This window comes from Saccopteryx leptura, chromosome 6 (assembly GCF_036850995.1).
Source record: "Saccopteryx leptura isolate mSacLep1 chromosome 6, mSacLep1_pri_phased_curated, whole genome shotgun sequence".
NCBI classification, from domain to species: domain Eukaryota; kingdom Metazoa; phylum Chordata; class Mammalia; order Chiroptera; family Emballonuridae; genus Saccopteryx; species Saccopteryx leptura.
This window is the reverse complement of record NC_089508.1, coordinates 92,243,645-92,266,363: the sequence shown is the minus strand read 5'-3', so window position 1 is coordinate 92,266,363 and position 22,719 is coordinate 92,243,645. Positions and strand designations below refer to the sequence as shown.

The 22,719-nt window shown below is 51.5% G+C and overlaps 2 protein-coding genes across 5 annotated transcripts; both read right to left on the bottom strand.

Moving 5' to 3' along the window:
* Positions 1-1,827: 1,827 nt before the first annotated feature.
* MMP14 (matrix metallopeptidase 14) lies at positions 1,828-12,245 on the bottom strand. The gene is made up of 10 exons (XM_066341898.1): positions 11,864-12,245; positions 7,834-7,982; positions 7,143-7,265; positions 6,456-6,763; positions 5,796-5,961; positions 5,380-5,533; positions 5,061-5,199; positions 4,786-4,936; positions 4,211-4,326; positions 1,828-3,853 (listed from the first exon to the last, which is right to left on the bottom strand). Exons 1-10 carry the CDS (start codon positions 11,966-11,968, stop codon positions 3,522-3,524), a joined length of 1,743 nt encoding a protein of 580 aa, XP_066197995.1. The 5' UTR covers positions 11,969-12,245; the 3' UTR covers positions 1,828-3,521.
* A 2,147-nt stretch (positions 12,246-14,392) lies between these two features.
* Positions 14,393-18,860, bottom strand: MRPL52 (mitochondrial ribosomal protein L52). Of its 4 annotated transcripts, none has more exons than XM_066388561.1 (5): positions 18,485-18,837; positions 18,321-18,378; positions 18,177-18,244; positions 15,003-15,074; positions 14,393-14,643 (listed from the first exon to the last, which is right to left on the bottom strand). In XM_066388561.1, the coding sequence occupies exons 1-5, from the start codon at positions 18,588-18,590 to the stop codon at positions 14,534-14,536; spliced, it is 414 nt and encodes a 137-aa protein (XP_066244658.1). In that variant the 5' UTR covers positions 18,591-18,837; the 3' UTR covers positions 14,393-14,533. The 4 variants fall into 4 exon arrangements, with proteins under 4 accessions (XP_066244658.1, XP_066244656.1, XP_066244657.1 ...); XM_066388559.1 differs by having other exon boundaries at positions 15,010-15,074; positions 18,321-18,381; positions 18,485-18,697; XM_066388560.1 differs by having other exon boundaries at positions 15,010-15,074; positions 18,485-18,697.
* Between the last annotated feature and the right edge of the window lie 3,859 nt (positions 18,861-22,719).

The following is a 22,719-nucleotide window of genomic DNA, read 5'->3' as shown; positions in this document are numbered from 1 at the left end:
GGGGTGATGTGGTGGGCAGAACACTGCCTCTGCTCTGCTCTTGCCCCCAGTCCAGTCTCCTCAGAGCCGGCTTCCCTGGGTCCTGCCCAAACCTCCTCGCAGATTCCCCTTGGCTCCCTCCTGGCTGCTCTAACTCACATGTGCTGCTTTCGAATAAAGGAACTTGGAACCATAGACACTGGGTCAGGCCCAACGGACAAAGGGGGGTAGGGCCAGTGAAAGCACATCTGCAGGTCTCTCAGGAGCCACAGGGCCCTCTGCTCTCCTCTCCCCTCAGCCTGACTGGGTGCCTCTATCAGCTGGGGCCTGGCAAGCACCAAGGCACTTCCTAGGGTAGCCAGACAGCCTCCCTGGGCTGGATCCCTCAAACCCAGGGCAGCACGGAACCAGCAGCCTCCACCCCCAATTCTCCTTGGTTGCAAAGCCTCTTCCACCTCTTCCCCCTTTGTCTCTGGTCCTTCATTCCCATCTCTCCCCCTTGGCTTCAGAGAGCATCTTGTGATTCCAGAATCAGGGCCAAACAATTTCCTCGTGATGGGGAAACCGCACTCAGCCTTGGAGCCCTAGGCTCCCCTCCTCTTCCCTCTGGCATTCCCCCTCCCCAGGCTCCTGCGCTGGTTCCAGCTGTGTTTTGCAGAGCTCCCACTGGATAATATCTGTAATTGTCTCCAGATGTGGGCCACAAAAACACAAAGGGGCCATGAGCTCATCTTTAAGCTCCCTGCCACACGCACGGGCCCCACCACCCAGACACCCCTGACTTCCTAGTGCTAACTTCTCAGGGGTCCCTGTCCTCGAGGGTGGGGGGGCAGGGAGGTGGTGCCCACTTCCACTGAGACATACAGGTTGTGCCAAACAGCTGTTGGCAGGAGAGGCACAGGAGGCCGGGCTTAGGGTCAGGGTTCCTGGCTGGCAGGAAGGTGGGGTACCCCTTCTGCCAAAGCAATCACACCAAGCAGCCCTGAATAGCAGCTGGATAGAAGGGATGGCCTAGGTGGGGCCAGGGACTGTGGAGGGGGCCTGGGCTAAAGCCCAGGGTGGGCTGGGCTGAGGCAGGAAAGGAAAGAAGTTGGTGGTGGAAGGACTGCTCCCCTCCAGCTGAGCTGACTCAGCAACTGAGCCATTCCTCCCTTCAGGCTGGTTTCAAAGGAAGGGTGGGTCCTAAGCCTGGGAACCCTGTCTGGGCAGTAGTTTCTAAGGAAGAAGGAAACAAAGCCTTGCTATTCTGTTCTGCCCTTCCAACCTGATCCTCCTGTCTCTCCTGGGCAATTGGGGTGTGATCCCTGTTTTTCCAGAGACAGGCTGCTCCTAACTGGCCACGGGGCAGCCTTTTGTTCCCTCTGTTCCCTCTGCCCCAGGCGCTGAACCCCAGACCTGGAAGAGGCTGAGGTCCTGAGGGCTAGGACTGAAGGCCTGCCACACAGCCTGGGGCTGAATCCTGGGAATCCCCCAGCAGCAGCAGAGGCTTGAGGAAACAGGGTCTGTGGCCAGATCACAGGACAGGGTAATGCAATTTAGGAAGATTTTCCGAGTGGCCTCAGCTTGACCACTTCCTCTTGCCTCTGTTGCCCTGGGCCTCAAAGGTAGCCTGTTAGGCCAGGTTGGGAAAGGGCAGCTGGGCTCTGTGGCCTACTCCCCTGCCCCCACGGAGTGTGCTCTCCTCCAGGACTCCAGCCCCCAAATCCTTTTGTCCACAAAGAAAAAAACATTCTTTTATGAAAAACACCAAAATCCCACCTCCTAGAAAGCATTGCTCATGAGCACGCTCTCTCCTTTCCATTCCCACATCCCATTCACCTTATGAGAAAACTGCAGCCACACAAGGAATGTGAAACACCATTTATTCTTTGTGGAAAGGTTGAACAAGGTCAAAAATGTCCTTAGAGGGCACTGACCCAGCCCCGCCCTGCAGGTTCCTGGGGTCAGACGCCTCTGCCCCCCACCCCCACCCCTCCCCATGCCCCTTGTTAACAAAAAGGAACAATTTGAAGGGAATTCATATATAATAATTATAATAAAATATACATTAAACAAAAACAAAAAACCCAAACAAGACAAATTTAGCCGAACTGCCAGCACCGTTCACCCCGTTCCCCCCACCCCCCTTGCCCCCACCCCTGATGTCCCTTTCCTTTCACTCCCCGAAGGGTCTCACTCTCCCAAGTCCCCAGTACCAGGACCACCTTTGAGGGTGGCCAAAGGAGACTTCGAATGGGGGGGCTGGGTGGGGGTGGGGGGACAGGACACAGATAGGATGGGCTGAGGGGGGGGAGCATCAGGAAGTGAGGGGTAACCTGACCAAGAAACAAGAAATGCGCAGTCACCTGCCCCCTCCCTGAGGCTGGCTGAGGCAGACTGACTGCTGCCTCTGCTGGGAGCCTCCTGCTCCCCAACTAGGTGGCAACTCTCACTTAAGGGCCAGCTGCCAGTCCCCAGATGTGCCATCTCTGTTCCTGTCTCTGGGCTTCTCACCCTTGCCCTCTGTGCTGCCCGGTCAGAGGGAAGACACCAGGACCCGGTGTGCCTTTCCCAGGCCCTTCCTGAGAGCTCCAACGAGAGGTGCCTTCCCCCAGGTGCCCAGCCCCCCTGGGGCTTCCCTCGCTGGCCTGGCCTGCCTAGCCCAGCCATCCACTCCTGCTGCACTTCTTTTTGGTCCCATCCCGTCCCCTGACTGCTCTGCCCTGGCACTTGCTCCCGCAGCTGCCTGCCTTTGAGCAAGGTTCCTTCTCTGTGGCCTTGAGGTTCCCCCCTGGGCTCTGGACCTCGTCTCTCCCCACAGCTGCACCCGGGTAGCTGCAGCCCTGGTCTCAGCTCACCCTCAGCCGAGGCTAACATTTGGGAGGGTAGGCCTGCCAAGGGTTTCTGCAGCCTCAGTTTTCTCCTTAATGGCTCAGGCTCCTTCCATGAAGTTCTCAGGGGCAGTAGGTGGGGGAGAGGCAGATCTTTGTGGAGAGGACTGACCCTCTCTGAGCTTTCCTCCTAAGGTCTTAAGGTGGCTATGGAGCCCCCACCCACTCACACTCTTTCAGGGTCTCCCCTCACAAAAGGTTAGATTCCTTTTAGCCAGAAAGAATGGTGGGAGGCTACCAACTGGGTATACCTGGGGGCTTGCTGGGCTGGAGTGCCCAGAGCCTCCTGAGGTCAGAGTTCAGAGGTCAAAGTTATGTCAGGGAATGGAAAAGGAGCAGATGACCCCATGTGACCTTTACCAGTGAGGTCTGAGGGTCCTGCCTTCAAGTGCAGAGCCAAGACATTCAGGTGGGGCTGGACATACACAAACTATAGAGGCCCCTGAGGGCAGGGGCTAGAAGGGGTGGCCCTTGTTCAGCCCCCAGAGGACCCATCTAGGGAAGAAGCAATGCCAGGGTTGAGGGTGGGAGGGGCCAGTCATGGGACAGAAAGGAGGCAGGGGTGAGGAGGGAGCTTGGAAGGGGTGGGAGCAGCCCACCCACCACCATCTGCTGCCGCTGGCCTTCAGAGGCAAAGTCCACATGGTAGGAGTGGGCGGGCAGCGGTGGGGGTCAGACCTTGTCCAGCAGGGACCGCTGGCAGTAGAGCAGTCGCTTGGGGGTCCCATGGCGCCTGAAGAAGAAGACTGCGAGGCCCACTGCCAGCACGAGCAGCAGTAGCAGCACGGGCAGCACCACCGCGGCTGCGCTCACTGCCCCACTGCCCTCCTCGTCCACCTCGATGATGATCACCTCTGTCTCCTCCTCAGTCCCCTCGTCCGGCCGGCCCCCCGAAGGGCAGCCCATCCAGTCCCGCAGGGCGGACTTTGGGTAGCCCGGCTCTACCTTCAGCTTCTGGTTGTTGAATTTCCAGTATCTGTTCCCCTTGTAGAAGTACGTGAAGACTGCAGGGGTCAGCAAGAAGGTGGCAAAGAAGACAGAGGTGGGGCAGCATCCAGGGGACCCAGAGAGAAGAGCAGAAGGAAAATCTGTCAGTATGAGGGCTAGTGGAGTTCATCTCTTCACCCTACTGAGCAGCAGTTTCCTCTGCTGGGAGTGGGGTGATACCAGTACCAGGCTGCAGGCGTGGTGGGGACTGACATACACGTGGAGAGCACTTAGCCCAGTGCCGGGCCCATGGCGAGGGCTCCACTCTTATTATCATCATTGTTTTGCTGTGATACTCTCCATTTTTCCTCCTTCTTTCTCTTAACTCCTTGCTCAGCAACTCCCCTCAAAGACACCTCCCATACCCCTCTCACCTTCGTCACTGCCCATGAAGGACCCTCTGGGAGACTCAGGGATTCCTTCCCAGACCTTGATGTTTTGGGGGTACTCGCTGTCCACTACCCTGAGCTCCTCGTTGAAACGGTAGTACCTGATGGAGAGGAGAGGAAGGGATGTGGTTGGACACAGAGCACATCCTCAGAGGGTAGCAGGACCTGGGGCTGAATTCACCAGTGAGCTAGGAGTGGCTGTGGACAGGGTTTTGAGTAATGAGGGCCTGCAGCTGAAAGCAGCGGAAGGTGGGGGTGGGAGGGAGGGCCCAGGCTGGAAGGAGCCACCAGCAGCTCTTAATGACAGTGCCAGGCTGCTGGAGCGGAGGCATGGTGCTGGGGGAAGGAGGCGTCAAATGACCGGGTCTGAAGTGGTGACCCGGTCACATCCCACTCAGCCCCCAATGGAGGCTGCCCGTTGCTAGGCAACAACAGAGGCTCAGCCAACTCCTTCTCCAGGGAAACATCCCAGGGGTAAAGTGGATCTTCCTTCAGAATTGAGGGAATCTGGTAGTGGTATCTGAGGAGGCAGGCCTGGGGTCCAGGGGTTGAGGTCTTACTTGTTTCCTCGGAAGAAGTAGGTCTTCCCATTGGGCATCCAGAAGAGAGCAGCGTCAATCTTGTCAGTAGGCAGTCCTCGGCCCAGCTCCTTAATGTGCTTTGGGTAGCCAGGCTCCAGGGAAGCTTCGTCAAACACCCAGTGCTTGTCGCCTGGGGAGGAGACAGAAGGGCAGACTCCAGGTCCCACTTGGGTTCTAGGGTCCATGGAGGAGTTAAGTGGAATCCGCTCATCTATGGAGACCCTCACCACACCCAAAGACTAAGGTCTGGTTACCTTTGAAGAAGACAAATTTGCCATCCTTCCTCTCGTAGGCAGTGTTGATGGATGCAGGCAGGCCCCTCCAGAATTGGCCAATGGGCATTGGGTATCCATCCATCACTTGGTTATTCCTCACCCGCCAGAACCAGCGCTCCTGGGAGGCAGTCGAGGCGGTAAGAGTACATTATGTCCCATTGCTTAGTCCTCCGGCTCAGTCCCCAAAGCTTCTCCACTGCCTCCATTTTAGTTTTTAGTCCTCCTGTTGCTGTTTCTACGCTGCCTCCTTTCCACAGAGCCCCTTTGTCCCCCAAACCAGCCTACTTCTTTCTCTTACCTTGAAGACAAACATCTCCCCTCGAAGCACAGCCACGGTGTCAAAGTTCCCGTCACAGATGTTGGGTCCATAGGTAGGATTTTTGGGCTTATCAGGGAAAGAGGGCTTGGAGGTGGTCCTGGGTTGAGGAGGCATCTTGGTGGGGACTGACTTACTCCCTGGGGCAGAGAACACAGGAGCACATCAGACTTGGTGGCAGAGGGAGAGGAAAGGATAGATATATGGGGCAGACCACACCCTTGGAAAGGGAGGAGGGAGACTGAAGCAATCAGCTAAGAAAGGACAGAAAAGGTAGACTCAAAAATGGAAGCAGATAGAGACAGTCAGGAGGAGTACCGGAGAGGGGAAGAAATACGCAGACCAGAGAGCTGAAGACAAGGAGCAGAGAGAAAGGGGCAGGTGTGGACTAAGATTACTTGCCATAAAGTTGCTGGATGCCCCGGCGGTCATCATCAGGCAGCACGAAGTTCTCCGTGTCCATCCACTGGTAGAAGGGTGCCATGATGGCCGAGGGATCGTTGGAATGCTCGAGGCCTAGGGCGTGGCCCAGCTCATGCACAGCCACCAGAAAGATGTCATTCCCTGGAAAGATGGGGCGGTTATGATGGCAGCCTGGGCCCCTTTCCTCAGACTCCCAGCTTCCCCATCAGAGGCTTTAGCTTCACATCCAAACCTGCCTGCCATGTTTTCCACTCAAAAAGTCACAAAGCCACCCAGCTCTTTTGGGAGGAGGTGAGAGAGTGCTCTGGGCCTGGATCACAATTCCAGGAGACTTGCATTAAGGAAGCTAAGGCCCTATCTGGGCCTGTTTCTCCTACAATGACATTTGCCTGGGTGGTGGTGGGTGATGTGGATACTTTGAAGTCTTTGACAGAGAGGTCAGTTATTGGGTAAAAGAAGGAACCACACATAAGTAGTTCAAAACTGGATTCCTGCTTTTGTTGGAAGTCAGACCTGAAGATCTTTTTGGTCCCTCATAGGCTTGAGATTTTGAGGTATGAAGTTTTGGGAGGAGGCAGGAGAACCCTGTACAAATGATCACTGACTCTTCCCAGAATAAGAGTCCCAGGGCTCACCATTCAGATCCTCATTTTGGACAGTCCAGGGCTCTGCAGAATCAAAGTGGGTGTCCCCTCCGATGTTAGGGCCTGGGAAGTAGGCATGCGCAAGGAAGCCACCTTCGCCATCAAAAGGCGTGCTGTCACCATGGAAACCATCAGCGAAGAAAATCATGATGTCGGCCTGCTTCTCATGGCCCTCGCGGATATAGGCATAGGGTACCTCTCGGAAACGCAGTGGTGTGGCACTCTCCCACACGCGGAATGCCTTGCGGATGGCCTCATATGTGGCATACTCGCCTACTTTGGGAGTGTAATTCTGGATGCTAAGATCCAGCCGTGTGGGGAGAAGATTAGAGTATGTTAGAATTATAAGGGGTAAAATTTGTCCCTGTACTCTCCCAGGTTGGCTAAACTGCTCAGCCACTTCTGCCTGACCCAACTCTTCCGGCTGCCTCACAGTGCTTCTGCCCCAAGTACGAGAACTCAGAGGACCCTCAGGCTTTGGCTTTCTAGCCTTGGGTTCTACCCCTCTCCCCTTACAAGCTGCACCTCTCTCCTGGTTTATAGCCATTTTACTCCCCACTCCCAAGGAGGCATCCCGGGAAGAGTTGAGTATGGCAAGGTGCCTCTGAGTCTCTGTAAGCACAACTGATAGGGAAGGGTCACCCAATATGAGAAAGGGCACTTGCCTATTGGACTCACCAAAAAGTAACCTCATTATGCTGCCATTTGGGGCCTTGGATGGCATAGCGCTTTCTTCGAACATTGGCCTTGATCTCAGCCCCAAACTTGTCTGGAACACCACAGCGGGGGCGCCTCATGGCCCTGAGATAGGTTTGAGTGTGAAGATTGGAGTCAGGATAGTGTATGAAAGAGAAAGGTCTTCAGAGAACAGGGGGACACTGGCCCCAGGATCAGGCCCTGGCTAGTTAGCTCAGTGAGAGCATTGGTGGGTGTGTGGAAGTCCCGGGGTCAATTCCGGTCAGGACACACAGGAGAAGTGACCATCTGCTTCTCTACCCCTCTCCCGCTCTCTTCTCCTCCTGCAGCCATGGCTTGGTTTAAACAAGTTGGCTCCAGGCACTAAGGATGGCTCTGTGGCCTTGCCTCAGGCACTAAAATAGCTTGTTGTTGAGCAATGGAGCAGTGACCCCAGTTGGGCAGAGCATCACCCTTAGGGGGCTTGCCAGGTGGATCCTGGTCAGGGTGCATGCAGGAGTCTGTCTTTGCCTCTCTGTATCCTACTTAATTAAAAAAAAAAAAAAAGCACCAGGATCAGCATGTGGGGATGAGGTATAGGGGCAGGAGCAGGCATTCATGTAGCAACTTCTATGGTGCTCAGTGTTGTGTCAGTGGGCGCTGGGCAGAATTCCTGCCAAGGTCTAGCACTTACTTCATGGTGTCTGCATCAGCCTTGCCTGTCACTCGCAGACCATAGAACCTCTGCATGGCAGCGATGGCAGCTGAGAGCGACTGAGGCAAGCGCTGTGTGTGGGTACGCAGGTCCCCAGGAGGCAGGTAGCCATATTGCTGCAGCCAGGCCTGTAGGGAAAGGGATGTGGCTTAGAGCATCCTCACCTGACCCAAGGGAAGCCACTGCCTTCTCATGGTACCACCTGGCATGCACCCTCCACTTGATGAGGAAAGGACAATGAGCTTTCAGCCTGGCTCTGGCGGAATTACAAGGCTGGACCTGAACTATGGCCCAGGCCCCAGTATGGCTTGTCATCTTGGAGCTGTGGGCCCCAGCTCTGGACTTTGGCTATAGCTGTCTTGAGGATGGGAGCCCTGGTTGTTTAACTGAGTTTTCAGATGTCTACTCAGGAGAGGGAAGAGGCTGAGGGCCTCATGGGAGAGGGATGCCAAGCCTCCAGGACCATCACAGCTGAGATTGTTTTTTTATTTCAGAAGAGAGGGCAGAAAAGCAGCTAGGGCCGAGGCTGGCTGCCGACAGGGCAAGCTGGGGGCCTCTGCAGGTGGTGAGATGTGTGATGCAGCCAGAGCTAGAATCCTGCCGCTGTTTCCTTCCAAGCAGCATCTGACCTAGGGCTTGGGACCTAAACCATCCATTTAAGGATCTCAGTAGAGGGAATGGGAGATGGGGGTGAGGTGGAGACTTGGTGACTGTATTTTATTTCTGGTATGTTGTGAATTCTTCATAATATAAAGTCTGGCATATTGCCTTAAAGTAGTTAGGTTTTTGGCATTTGACTAAAAGGTATATGTGCTGCAAAACCTTGTTGAGAGGAGCAGCTGGTTGCCTGGGACGGGAGAATGGGGTGCAGAGGGTTTGAAGCTGTTGTTAGGTGCTGCACCCTCCACCCCAGGTTATTAGGATAAATTTCCATGTGGCCCTCCACCTCTAGGCCCACACCCTGGAGGTGGAGCAGTGCTCCTGCACAGTGGCTGGAGGTGGAGCAGTGCTCCTGCACAGTGGCTAGAGGTGATTCAGGAGCAGCTGACTGGGGATCTGAGCCTGCAGGGGCAAGAATTGCAACATGGTTTTGGGAAGTGATCCCCCAAGGATGATAGAGGTAGGGCCAGAGATATAAACAGCCCAGCCTTTCCCCAGCCAACAGGCCTGGCTGCAGTAACCTTAGCACCACCCTGCTCTGAGAGCCCCTCCTCAGAATAGAGGAGGGAGGGAAGTTTAACCTCTGGTACACCAAAGGGAGCAGAGCAGGGTACTCAGGCCTGGGCTGCTCTCCCCAACAGCTGTATGCTTGCCCTGACCTGCGCTTGCTGATGCCTCAGCTAGTGCCTGCGGGAAGCCCGCTGTGGCCTATGCCTAAATGTGTAGGAAAACTCCCTTTGCCCTCAGCCTTACCTGTAAAGTAGACACACCCCAGACTTAGGGCCCCTGGTAGGGGTTCAATTTGGGGAAAGATTCAAGTGGCTTATGCAGAGCTGGAGTCAGGAGCGCTGAGGTCAAGCCCCTCAAACCTCTGGGAATAAAACTGAGGGGAATTCTAGGGCAAGATGACAAAAGGGAGGTGGCAAAGAGGTGGGGAGAATCCACAGCTTCAAACTCTGGGATAAATCCCTTTCCTTGATGAGTCTTTCAGGAAGGTAGGCAAGGTATAAAATATTCACTCCCACAATCTCTACCCTACACCCAATAGTTAAAAGTGCAGATTACTCAAAGAAGGGACTTCCCTTGAGTCAAGAGAACCAAAAGGCCTGGAAAGGAGGTGCCCCTATCCCTCTCCTCCCAGGCCTAGGCTTTCTTCCCTCACAGGGGCAGACTCTGAGCAAAGCAAGAACCACAGAGACTATGAGGTCGGAACCACAGAAGAGAGGACTCTTGTGTCTGCGGCTGGGTGGGGGAAGGGATGAGTGCCAGACAGGCCAAGGGGAGGAGAGGGCTGTCTTGAAGCTGGTGCAGGACTACGGAGGCCTGGTGGGAGGAACCCAGCTGCCTGAGGCCTGGCCACCCCAGCTCTTTCTTCTGACTGGCCTGGAGAGGAGAGCAACTATGTTGGGTCAACGAACTCAGTCAACCGGCTTCGTCTTGAAAATTTTGTGGTGCAACATATTCCCCTAGGGCAGCAAATTTCAAAGTTTTTCATTTAATGGCACACATAAACTAATTCCTAAAATTCTTTGGCACAACAAAAAATATATTTTTGCCGAACTAACAAAAAAATAAGTATAATTTTGATTCATTCACACTGGATAGCTATTGTCATTTTTTCATTTGATAACCTAAGGGAAAAGAGGTCAGTGCCCTTGACATGTCAGGTATTGCATGTAAATTCTTGTGGCACACGGGTTGAAAATTGTTGCCCTAGGGGAAAGTCAATGGAACTGGTTCCATCTCTGGCCTGATGGCTGGTGGTGGTGGTGGTGGGGATCTCTGGCTTTCCAGCAGGCTCTGGATGGCAGCCTCTGGGCCTGCTCCTCCCCTCCCTGCCTCCTATCCCTACAGGGACCAGAGGCAAATGGTGCTTCTGGCATTGGGATGTCCATGACCCACTTAAAGCAGAATGGGGGCTGCTGCCCCTCTTTTAGGGGGCCTAGTGGGGCAAGGATAGGAATAAGGTAGGGCAGATGTTGGCAGTGGGCTGCCCCTCAAATGCCTAGGCTCCTTTTGTTGGGAACTCTCAGGCGATGAAGACTCGCCTGGAAAGAGGATGCCTCCTCTTCCTGGCCAGTGCCAGGATTAACCACAGGGCAGATTTTCACACTTCTGGTCACCCCCATTCCTCGTGCCACCCTTCTCCTTTTAGCCTCAGATCCCTTCAGGACAGAGAGAGTGTGTTCTTCCTGGAGATGTTTCCTCTAGGGGTGGGACGAAGGAGAGGTCGGGGTTGGAGGAAGCCAAGTCCAGATCCCCTCCCCCTTCTCGGGCCCTTACCAGCCCCTCCTGACCGCACCCAGGCACCTAGGCCTTCGCAGGGCTGAGTGGGTTGGGATGTCCCAAAATAAGAAGCTGATCAAATCCGTCTCCCACCTTCACTCCAAAATAAAGGAGAGAGAGGAAAAAGCTCCTCAGACAACTCCCACGCGACTTCCTCCCGTCCGGGTGGGCCAATGTCGGGGAATGGGTTAGGGGTCGCGGGAGTCAGTCGGGACCTGTGCGGGCTGCAGGCGCCCGAGCCCGGGCCCTCTCCCCACTCCCCTGTGCGACGCCCCCAGTCTCCATGCAATTAACGCAGAAAAACAATTAACAAACAAACAAACAAACTTAAAAAAGGCCTAAAGGCGCCGACGGGGGAGGGGGCAGGGGAGGAGGCGGCGGCCCGCGGAGCCCCCGCTCACAAGCAGAGCTTTGTGTGTAGGGAGAGGCGGCCAGGGCGTCAGCGCCGCGACCCCCGACGCCAGGGCTCCTGGGCCGGGACCTATAGGGATCCTCTCCGGGAGACGGGGGTGGGTGCGGGCCGGGGTCGTTCCGCTGTCCACCCGCGAGCCCCGCTCGGCGCGAATGCGCGGGGTGGCGGGCAGCGGCCACAGCGTGGGGGGCTGGGGCCGCGGTCCTCCGAGCCCCGCTGGCCGCGCGGGCGCCGGCGAGCGCGGGCGGGAGAGCTGGGAAGTTGAAGGAACAACAAACTCTCGCACATGACAAGAAACCAAGACAGCGCGGGTCTGAGCGGAGTCCAAATATTTCTCAGGCTCCCAGCTGGTTCCAGAGCTGAGCTCAGAGCCCGGGGGAGCTGGGGAGGGTGGGGAGTGGTGGGCCCGGCTGGAAAGTTCTTCCAGGGAAAGGAGCGGGAGAGAAGGCGGCGGCGGGGGTGGGGGAGTGGAGGAGGCAAAAGCTGGATCGACCTGGGAAGTCTGGAGATGAGGAGGTAATGGAAAAGGAGGGGGTCCTGCAGGACGGAGCAACCGAGACCCCTCCTCTCCGAGGGGGGCTGTCCCCTCGGAGACCCCCGGGCTCGCCTCCTCGGCTGCACGACTCCGGTGGACCGGAGGAGCTCACTTACTTCGGGGCTGAAGTTGCTTTGGGCCGAGCTGAGGGAGGCGAGCGCGGTGGCGAGCGCGAGCAGGGGGAGCAGCAGACTGCGGGCGGGCGGAGGGGCGGGAGACATGGTCCGCGACCGTCCGGGCAGACCGGTCGTGCGGGCTCCGCGGCGGGGCCCAAGCCCTGGGGTCGCGCCGCCACTCCCTCGGACGCCTTTGTCTTCGGGAGGCACTGAATTTGGGTTCCTAGAGCGCTGTCCGCTGGAAGATGAGGCAGTTGTTCTTGGAAGCGCCTGTTGCTCGTCCCCTCTTCTCTGTTTTTTGATCTTTCTTCTGCTTAGTCGGCGAACTGGATCGCGAGTCCTCTCTCGCTCTCTCCTCTGGTCCCTCCCTTCTCCCACAGCCTCTCCTCCGCCCCCGCCCCAATGCCCTCCTTTCCCGGTGCGGACGTGGTTGTTTCAGCCTGAATCCAATTACAGCCAAGAGCCTGGTAAAAAAAAACAAAAACCCAAACCCAACCTAAGTTGACTTTCTGTGGTGAAGGCTGCCATCTCCAGGAGTTTGAGGCCACAGCTGAGAGCAGGAGACTGTGGGGAGACCCAGGAGAAGGGATGTGGGAGACGTTCTCCCCCTAAGCATATTTTGGGTGCCTTGATTCCTCTGGTATTCAGCATTTGCCTTACCTCAGAGTGGGAAGTACTGGGAGGCTCAGTGGTTGGGGCAAACAAATTCAGAGTCTGGGATGGTGGTGGGTCTTCCATGTCCTGAGACCTGGGTTGGGGGATTGTCTGTTGGGCCCTGTGACTAAACCAAATTAAACCATTGTCTCTTATTGACCTCACCCTGTTAAAAAAATAAAATAAAAAAAAGCAATAACAAAACCCATCAACAAACAACCAAACTGGATCTAGGGGTCCCATCCTTGTAGAAGAACTCATGTGCTTCCTTTATTATGCCACTTGCAATCTGGCTTGCTCCTTAAATTAGAACTGGCTGGGGAGGAAAGTGTTGCAAGGCCATGGAATCTGGGAAAAGGTAAATGAAGTTTGGTGCAATTGTTAGAAGAGAGATTGGAAGTTGAGACTTTAGGGTTTAGTTCTCTTCACTGGAAAAGAAGGCAGTTCCTTCAGTAATATCTCCTTCAAGGACTGACCAGTCTGAGAACAAAAGGTGGAGGTATGCAGGAAAAGGGGAGGGCAGGCTAACACTCAGACTGAGAAAGGGAGACAGATAAGAAAGGTTAAGACGTAGATCTGGAAAAGCAGAATAACAGGAGCAGGAAAAGTGTGGGAGACAGAAAACTCAACCATCAGCGAAATCTAAGACCCAAGAATTGCACTGGTCAGCGAGAGGGGAAGGAGGTATTGGTGGGGAAGGAGGGAAAGAAAGCCAGGGAAGGGAATAACTGGAGGTTTGACAGAAATTAGGTCAGGTAGGAGGAAGCTCCAGAAATCCTAGATATCCAGAAACTAACACAAGTTGTGGCAATGAGAATGGGAAAAAAGTTGTGTTCTATTGTAATAGGAGCAAATGTTCTTTCCACACAGAATCCATGATCAATAAAATAATAGGTTTCTCTGGGTCTGGGGGCCAGCTAACAGGATAGTGGGAGGTATATGGGGAATACCTATACCATCAAATACGCAGTGACTGTTAGGGGTTGAATGCCTCCAGGGCTCCCTACACAAATTGGGGTCAGGAGGGCAACCGTCTCTCCAAACAACTTCTGGAATTCGTCAGTACCACAGAAACCTCAAGATCCAAATCCTTAGAACACACAACACTCAAGTTTGGTTCTTTCCATGTCAGCCTTCCCAGTGGGGGTATCCACTTGGGCCATGTATCGTGGGCTTAGAAAAACTGACACCAGTGGCTTGCCAAGAAATGTATCTTAGCTGGAAAGTTTTTTTCATCAAAACATTTATTAAATGTGTAGGTGCACACAGACTGAGCTGTGCATAGGCTTTTCAGGTTTGAATGGTGGCTAAGACAAAGAAAACTGCTGCCCCCCCCCCTTTTTTTTTACAGAGACAGAGAGAGAGTCAGAGAGAGGGACAGACAGGGATAGACAGACAGGAACGGAGAGATGAGAAGCATCAATCATTAGTTTTTCATTGCGACACCTTAGTTGTTCATTGATTGCTTTCTCATATGTGCCTTGACCTTGGGCCTTCAGCAGACCAAGCAACCCCTTGCTCGAGCCAGCGACCTTGGGTCCAAGCTGGTGAGTTTTTTTTTTTTTTTTGCTCAAACCAGATGAGTCTGCGCTCAAACTGGTGACCTCAGGGTCTCGAACCTGGGTCCTTCCGCATCCCAGTCCGATGCTCCATCTACTGCGCCACCGCCTGGTCAGGCTGCTGTCCCTTTTTCATGTTTGTGGAGTAGTAACTGCTCATAGTTGGGCCAAACCTATGACCTGCAAAGGAGGGGGTAAATATCCCAGAGCAAGAGACCCCTAAACTGGAAGGGAGACAGAGAGGAGGGCACTGAGCCAACCCTTCCAGCCAGTGCTCTGATAGCCTGTTTTTGTGGCGTCCAAGTTTTTTTTGCTCTGAAGATAGCTGGAGAACAAAAAAATGGCTGGGATGAAGCATCTAGGTGATGAAAAAGAAGGCCAGAGAGGCTGCGAAAGGGAAATAGGAGTTGCTTTTTATTGACTTGATCATGAGCTCTGCAGAGCAGCCCCTTTAGGTTTAAGAGCATTTTTCTGCTTCCTTTCTTCTTCCTGCAACTTCTCCTGCTGCTTGAGCTCCCATGCCTGTAATCCAGCTTCCATTTCCTGTGACAGCAGTACAACTCGTCTCTGAAACAGACAGGAAAAGTGTGGATCACATCTGGGGCTTGAGCTCTGCACCGCGCATCCTTTTACTCACATATCAAAGTCAGAGTTTTCAGCTGGAAAATGACACTGTTGACTGGGGAAGGGTGGGACTAGGTCCTGGGTTGGGAAGTAGCAGGAAGACAGTAAAATGTGTGGCAAAATGTCTACTTCTGGTTCCTGCCCTAAGAGTACTTCCCTCTATTCCTCCCTTTTCACAGCACTGTTAAAACCTTACTGTGAGGGGTACATGTTAGTTTAGGTGTCAACACAGATCAAGACAAATTACGATTTCAACTTTCTCCTTCTTATTACATGCAGGTTGCCCTGGCTGGGGCTCTAGCCACTCACTGCAAACTTCTCCCTTTGGGCTTTTCTTCGAAGCTGGCCTTTCATTGGAGGAGCAGGGCGGCCATCTGTAGATAGAAGTAAGAGAAAAGGAAAATTAGATATGGCCTGTAGCACCCTGTGAAAGCACTGACAGGAACAAGTGGAAAACCAATTTCTAGCTCCTCTTTTCCATTTCACACCCGCTGTAAAACTCTCCTTAAAACATGTCCCTCGTCTTCAAGGGTGAAGTATGCCAGAACCACCAAGAATAAACTGCTAGGCATGTTCCTACTCTATTTCACTCACCCCTCATTAGCTGGAATTCAAGGTTCTTTGCAATACTGAAATGCTTGTTTTATCTTCAGAAACCCTCCACTCAAGCAAACTGATCACTGTTCTACTCACCATCAGTCTTTGCTAAACTCCATCTCACTCCATACCGAGACAAACACCTCTCGCCTTTCCTTCCAGTCAAATTCTCATCCTTAGGCTCTCCTCAAGCCCTACCTGTCCCAGAAACCCTTCTCTAACATCTCCAACTGTTTCTTCTGAAAGGAATGTATATCAATCATTTAATATTCATCTATTTGCCTTGGGAAACTTGTACTATTGTTTTTAACCTTATTTAGCCATCTCAATCCTTTTGGAAAGGAGCAGAATATTGAAGTATTATCACTTAGTTTTTTAAATGTCCATGCTTTGTTTTCCAATCTAGACTTTAATTTTTTTTTTTAAAGATTTTATTTATTGATTTTTCCAGTGGGGCAGGGGGAAATGAGTAGTTGCTTCACTGTAGCTGTTCCTTGGTTGTTTGTTCTATGTGCTTTGACCAGGCAAGCCCAGGGTTTCGAACCAGCAACCTCAGCATTCCAGGTCAACACTTTATCCACTGCACCACCACGGCTCAGGCTCCCCTCTAGACTTTAAGTTCCTTGGGATTAGGAAATGTATTGCTAAGCTTTCACTGTAGTGTAGGCACATATGCATATAATAAAAATTTCATAAATATCTGCAGACTTGCTAAAAAGATGCAGTGTCTCAAATAGCTTATAATGGAGTTGATGAGAAAGGGCACTTTCAACAAAGAATCAGAGTGAAAACTGCACAAAAGTTTGGAGGTAAGACAGGTAAGAGACATTATTTGTCAATAAAGGGAACCAATCCTGTGTACGCCAGGCATTTACACTGGCATGTCATTTTATCTTTACAAGAACCATGTGAAATAGGTATTCTTTTACAAAGGTGGGAACTGAAAGATACAATTAACCCATTTATGCTGGAGGTTGAAATTTTTGAAATTCAGTTCTTTAAAACTTTTCCAAAAATTCACATCATAAGCTCCTAGCACACCAGTATCTGCAGCAGCGACTAACTCTGTGCACCATGTGATAACATGTAACCTCAGGAGGCAGATGTGCGAAAAATCAGACCTAGGCGATGACCCTGAGCAGTAGGATATAAATAACTCCCAAGTCACTATGGTTCTAATAATGGAACACAAGCATAAATGGGTAAGTAACTCATCCAAGATTCACAAAGAGGCCCTGGCCGGTTGGCTCAGCAGTAGAGCATCGTCAGGCATGTGGATGTCCCAGGGCATTTGATTTGCTATCAGGGCACAAAGGAGAAGCTACCATCTGCTTCTCCACCCCTCCCCATCTCCTTTCTCTCTGTTCTCCTCCTTTAGCCATGGCTTGGTTGGAACAAGTTGGCCCCGGGTGCTGAGGTTGGCTCCATGGCCAGGTGCTAAAATAGCTGTTGCCAAGGGAGCAATAGACGCAGACGGGCAGAGCATTTTCCCATAGGGGGACTTGCCGGGTGGACCCCGGTCTTCGGGCATGCAGGAGTCTGTTTCTCTGCCTCCCAGCTTCTCACTTGAGAAAAAAACAAAACAAAACAAAACAAAAAACAAGATCTACAAAGTTGCAAGTAGAGAAGCCTGGGTTAAGAATCAATTCCAGAGTCTTTCCAATATTCTACTTCAAGGAGATCCTAGCTTTCTACAGTAAATAACAAGTAGGAAAAAAATCTTCACCATCTGCCTCAGGCACCAAGCAGCTAATTAAGCAGGATCATACTCCTATAAAATCCAATAGAGCCTGACCAGGCGGTGGCGCAGTGGGTAGAGACCCAGGGTTCAAGACCGGGAGGTCGCCAGCTTGAGCGCGGGCTCATCTGGCTTGAGCAAAGCTCACCAGCTTGAGCCCAAGGTCGCTGGCTCGAGCAAGGGGTTACTCGGCCTGTTGAAGGCCCACGGTCAAGGCACATATGAGAAAGCAATCAATGAACAACTAAGGTGTCGCAACGCGCAACGAAAAACTAATGATTGATGCTTCTCATCTCTCTCCGTTCCTATCTGTCTGTCCGTCCCTTTCTATCCCTCTCTCTGACTCTCTGTTTGTCTCTGTAAAAAAAAAAAAATCCAACAGAGTATTAATACTCAGGTCTCTCTGCTGTTGAAGGGAGCCTGGCCTCTGCTCAGTTCTAGTCCTGGCTATGCTCTTACATAGTGGGTGATCACAGGTAATTTGCTTTTGTGGGCCTCGATTCTCCCACCAGGAAACTGTAGTCCCATAGAGGGAATGAGGAGTGGCTTCAATTTTTCTAAGGTCCCTTCCTTCTAGGGCTAATTTCTTTTCTTTGTCGGTTTTTTTTTTTTACGTTATGAAGAGAAACAAGAGTATTGGTTTGTTTTATTAAACTAAAGGGAAGAGAGTTTTCTGAAGGCGGCCACCAGCCTCAGTTCTCACTTTCCTACTCCTCTCTCTGAGATGCTCATTTAGGCAGCCTTCCACGGAGCTCTCCTTGCATTTGGTACCAAATTCTCAATAATGTACTCACCACACAGAAGGGTGGTTTCTTCTAACTTTCCTAACCAAGTCCCATTTTGCGAAACCGAAGTCTTTTCACTCCCTCCCCCCGGGGGGCTCCCCAAATCAGAACTATCTTCTGCTTATCTGCATCTGCACAAGCCAAAAAGATCCTTTCTAGATTTATTTTCCACTGGCGTAGTTTAATTTACAACAAACAAACAAACGGGCTTCTTCGCCCTATAAAATTCAATATATTGTTCACGCAGACACACCCCCATCCTGACACCCCCCCCCACGCCCGCTGCGTCCAGGGGCGTGCTCTCTGGGTGAAACTCTTCGAAGTAACGTAGAGTTAACAGGCAGATCAGCGCTCACCCGCGTAAGACCAGTCCGGGAGCTCCGTAAGGGGTCCGTAGCCGGAGGGGCTGGCCGCCAGGCCCTGCCTGGGTGGAGAAAAACAGTCCGGTTAGGACTCAGCACAGCTTCCGGCCCCCTAACTTCCCTCAAACCTGCACTCACTGGAGTCTCCACTGGCTGCCTGCCCGAGCCGCCGCGCTGCAGTGCAGCCTCCGGACACCTGCTGGGAAACAGGGCAGAGTTGAGAGAGAGGCTCTGCTGCCGGCTCACGGGTCCCAACCCTGCCCTCGGGGGCTCCCGAACCTACCGGCCCTACATCCACTTACTAGAGAGCAGAGAGCCTAAAGCGGCCATGCCGAGGAATGGAAACCGGAAGTGGGTATGGCCTCGGTGGCCAGGCGCGACGCTTCGGGGGAAGCCGGAAGCCGCCATCTTGAACCTGAGTTTCAATCACGGGCCCCGCCATCTTGGATCACTGTACGGAAGAGAGGAACCGAACTGCAACCGACCGGATGCTTGGATCAGAGGGGTCATTCATCTTATGCATCCTCATTGGTGGTTACACGCTCAGTGGAAGACGTGTCCCCCCAGACTGAACCGTTCTGTGCCCCCCTTAAACCTTTCTGAACTGTTGCCACAATTTCCCTGCAATGCTCTCTAGTTCTTGAAATTTACCTTTTATCTCAGCGGAGTAATATACACGTTACCTCATTGTATCTTCTTCCTTATCACTGTAGCCTGTTTTCCCATCCACAGTTAAACCTAGAATGAATCAGAAAGCTTGGGTTTCAGGTCTAGCTCATTCAGCCAACAAAATTGAAGAGCCACGGGCCAGGCAATGTATCTAGTGTAGGAGAGTTGATGGAGAACAAGACAGACAAAATTATTGTGATAGACTTCCAGTCTAGAGAGAGAAGACAATCAAGTAATAACCTATTACTGTAATAGTCCAGCTAAGACAAGTGCTGGGAAGGGAAGTATATGATGTTTGTGAGCATGTAATGAAAACTTGATTTAGAGTAGGCTGTCAGGGCGTTCTTGAGGAAGAATTACTGGAGCTAAGATATTCCATTTTTAAAGAAAAATTATTGATTGATTTTAGAGAGAGGAAAGGGAGGGGAAAGAAAGAGAGAGAAACATCATTCTGTTTCTGTATGTGTCCTGACTGGGATTTGAACTGGCAACCTCTATGTATTGGGACAAGGCTCTAACAGAGCTATCTGGCCAGGGCATGATTCTATTTTTATAAGAGCTACCATCACACATTGTCTAAGTAAGATAATCTTTGCAACAACCTTATAAGGTAGGTCAAATCCAGACCTGTGACTTCATCCTCTTTTTAATTTTATTAAAATAAAAAGAAATTATTTATTGATTTGAGAGAGAGAGAGAGAGAAAAAAAAAGTGATTTTTTTTTTTGAGAGAGAGAGAGAAAGGAAAGCATCAAGTCTTAGTTACTTCACTTTAGTTGTGCATTGATTGCTTCTTGTACGTGCCTTGACCAAGGACTGGTCATTGGGCTCCAGGCCAGCCAGGAACACCTTGCACAAGCTGGCGACCTTTGGGCTCAAGCCAGCAATCTTTGGGCTCAGGTCCTGCACCCAAGCCAGCGACCCCATTCTCAAACCAACAAGCCCTCACTCAAGCTGGTGACCTTGGGGTTTTGCACCAGCAACCTCAGTTTCAGGTTGATGCTCTATCCATGTCGCCACCACTGGTCAGGCAAAATACTGATTTGTTGTTCCACTTACTTATGCATTTATTGGTTGATTCTTGTATTGTGCCCTGACCAAGGATTGAACCTGCAGCTTTGGCATACTAGGATGACACTGTAACCAACTGAAGTACCTGGCCAGGGCTCCTCCTCTTTTTAAATAACTTACGTGCCTTGGGTAAGTCATTTATCCTTAATTATTTTTATTAAAAAAAGCTAAATATATCACATTTGTGCCAACGTTTTTTTTTTTTTCTTTTTCTTTTTTTTTTCTTTTTGCATTTTTCTGAAGCTGGAAACAGGGAGAGACAGTCAGACAGACTCCCGCATGCGCCCGACCGGGATCCACCCGGCAAGCCCACCATGGGGCGACGCTCTGCCCACCAGGGGGCGACGCTCTGCCCATCCTGGGCGTCGCCATGTTGCGACCAGAGCCACTCTAGCGCCTGGGGCAGAGGCCACAGAGCCATCCCCAGCGCCCGGGCCATCTTTGCTCCAATGGAGCCTTGGCTGCAGGAGGGGAAGAGAGAGACAGAGAGGAAGGCGCGGCGGAGGGGTGGAGAAGCAAATGGGCGCTTCTCCTATGTGCCCTGGCCGGGAATCGAACCCGGGTCCTCCGCACGCTAGGCCGACGCTCTACCGCTGAGCCAACCGGCCAGGGCCTGTGCCAACGTTTTAAGGATGATGGTGTAAGTGAAAGTGCTTACAAGTGGTGACGCTCTTACAAAAGTACCCATTACTGTGTGCTAGGCTAGACACTTAAACACGTGCTGCCTGGGGGAACCTGAGGGAGTGGTGTAATGGCCTAGCTGAAGTTTATCATTTCCTTCTGCAAGACTGGGAACTTTTTCCACAGGAGGTGCCTGTGAGCTGTGCTTTGAAAGAGGGGAAGGGTGTATCCCAGTTTAAGAAGTAAAAGAAGCTATTTTGATAACAATAAGAATAGTATAGGCTAGGGCTGAACCAGAAGAAAGGATAGGAACAAATGAAACTGGCTATAAGCCAACAGATGGATCCAGAAAACTAAGCAAGGGAAATAAGACAATAAGAGTACCATTATCAGCTTACACTTTATTTTCATTTACCAAATATACTTCTATATAAATGATTTCATACAATTTTCATAATAAACTCGTAAGGTATATAAGACAGTCCAGGAAGCAATCATTGTACAGATTGCTTGTAGTTTTTAGAGATTAGGAAATTGAACTAAAATGTGGCTGTGTATTTATTGTTTTACACTTAACAATAATCACTGAGTAACACCTTTCCCAAGCTGGCTCCATGTGCCTTTGGCTGATTCTGAAATAGACAGCCGAGACGGAAAGCACTAGAATCCCATTACATAGTTTACAGTTGGGGTGTCAGATAGAAGTAGAATGTTAACCTCAGTGTCAACATTCTTGTGTGTGTGTGTGTGTGTGTGTGTGTGTGTGTGTGTGACAGAGACAGAGAGAGTGACAGATAGGTACAGGCAGACAGGGAGAGTGATGAGAAGCATCTTAATTCCTCATTGCAGCGCCTCAGTTGTTCATTGCTTGCTTTCTCATATGTGCCTTGACCATGGCGCTACAACAGACCGAGTGACCCCTTGCTCAAGCCAGTGATCTTGGATCCCAGCTGGTGAGCCTTGCTCAAACAAGATGAGCCTGTGCAACCTCGGGGTTTCAAACCTGTGTCCTCTGCATCTCTATCCTATGCTCTATCCACTGCGCCACCGCCCGGTCAGGCCTCAGTGTCAACATTCAAGATTGGCAGGAAAAATGATAGTAACATTCCACTACTGTACTACCTCACACAGTAGGGGAGACCACCTTTGATTTGCAAAATTATTAAAAAAAGAGCACATATCAAGGTACACAAATAATGTGGACAATATGAACTCTGCATGCAGAAGTGAACATGTAATAATTTAATAGCTGTGGGAGTCAAGGAGCTACATACAGCTGGAGAACTTTTGGGACAGGATGGGAAGTTTGACCAGGAAAAGTGGGAAATCTGGGAGGGGAAAGGTCTTAGGAAGGAAGACAAGTTCAGCCTTTGACATGGTTATTTTGATGTGGCAAGGGGACAATCCATGGGTAAATAGCGGGAAATATGGATTAGGAGTTTGAGAGAGAGAGAGAGAGAAAGAGAGAAAGAGAACAGTTGTGCTGACGGAAATATCATCAGTATTCCCAGGACCTCATGGAACACTTGCAGGAAAGGGTTTGGCACTTGGACAGCTCTACTCAGTGAATTAATCAGATTCATCAGCCACAGGAAAGTGGCTTCAGCATCCCACACTAGCCAGATACCTTTCAACCTCTGGAGTTCATCTGGCGAAGGCTGTTGTTGAGAGCATCAGGAATCTGAGATTCATGATTTCCTCCCTTTAACTCTTTTGTCTCGCAAGGGCATCATGGTCTGTATTTGGCTTTTTTTAAATTTAAATTTTAATTAATTAATTTATTATTATTTTTTAGTGAGAAGGAGAGAGAGAGAGACAGACAGACAGGAAGGGAGAGAGATGAGAAGCATCAACTCATAATTGCGGCACTCCAGTTGTTCATTGATTGCTTTCTCATATGTGCTTTGAAGGGAGGAGCTCCAGCAGAGCCAGTGACCCCTTGCTCAAGCCAGTGACCTTGGGCTCAAGCCAGTGACCTTGGGCTCAAGCCAGTGACCTTGTGCTCAAGCTGGTGAGTCCGTGCTCAAGGCAGACGAGCCCACACTTAAGCTGGCAACCTTGGGTTTGGAACTTGGGTCCTCAGAGTCCCAGGCCAGTGCTCTATCCACTGCACTACTGCCTGGTCAAGCTTAATTTTAAGATTTTATTTATTGATTTTAGAGAGGATAGAGGTAGAG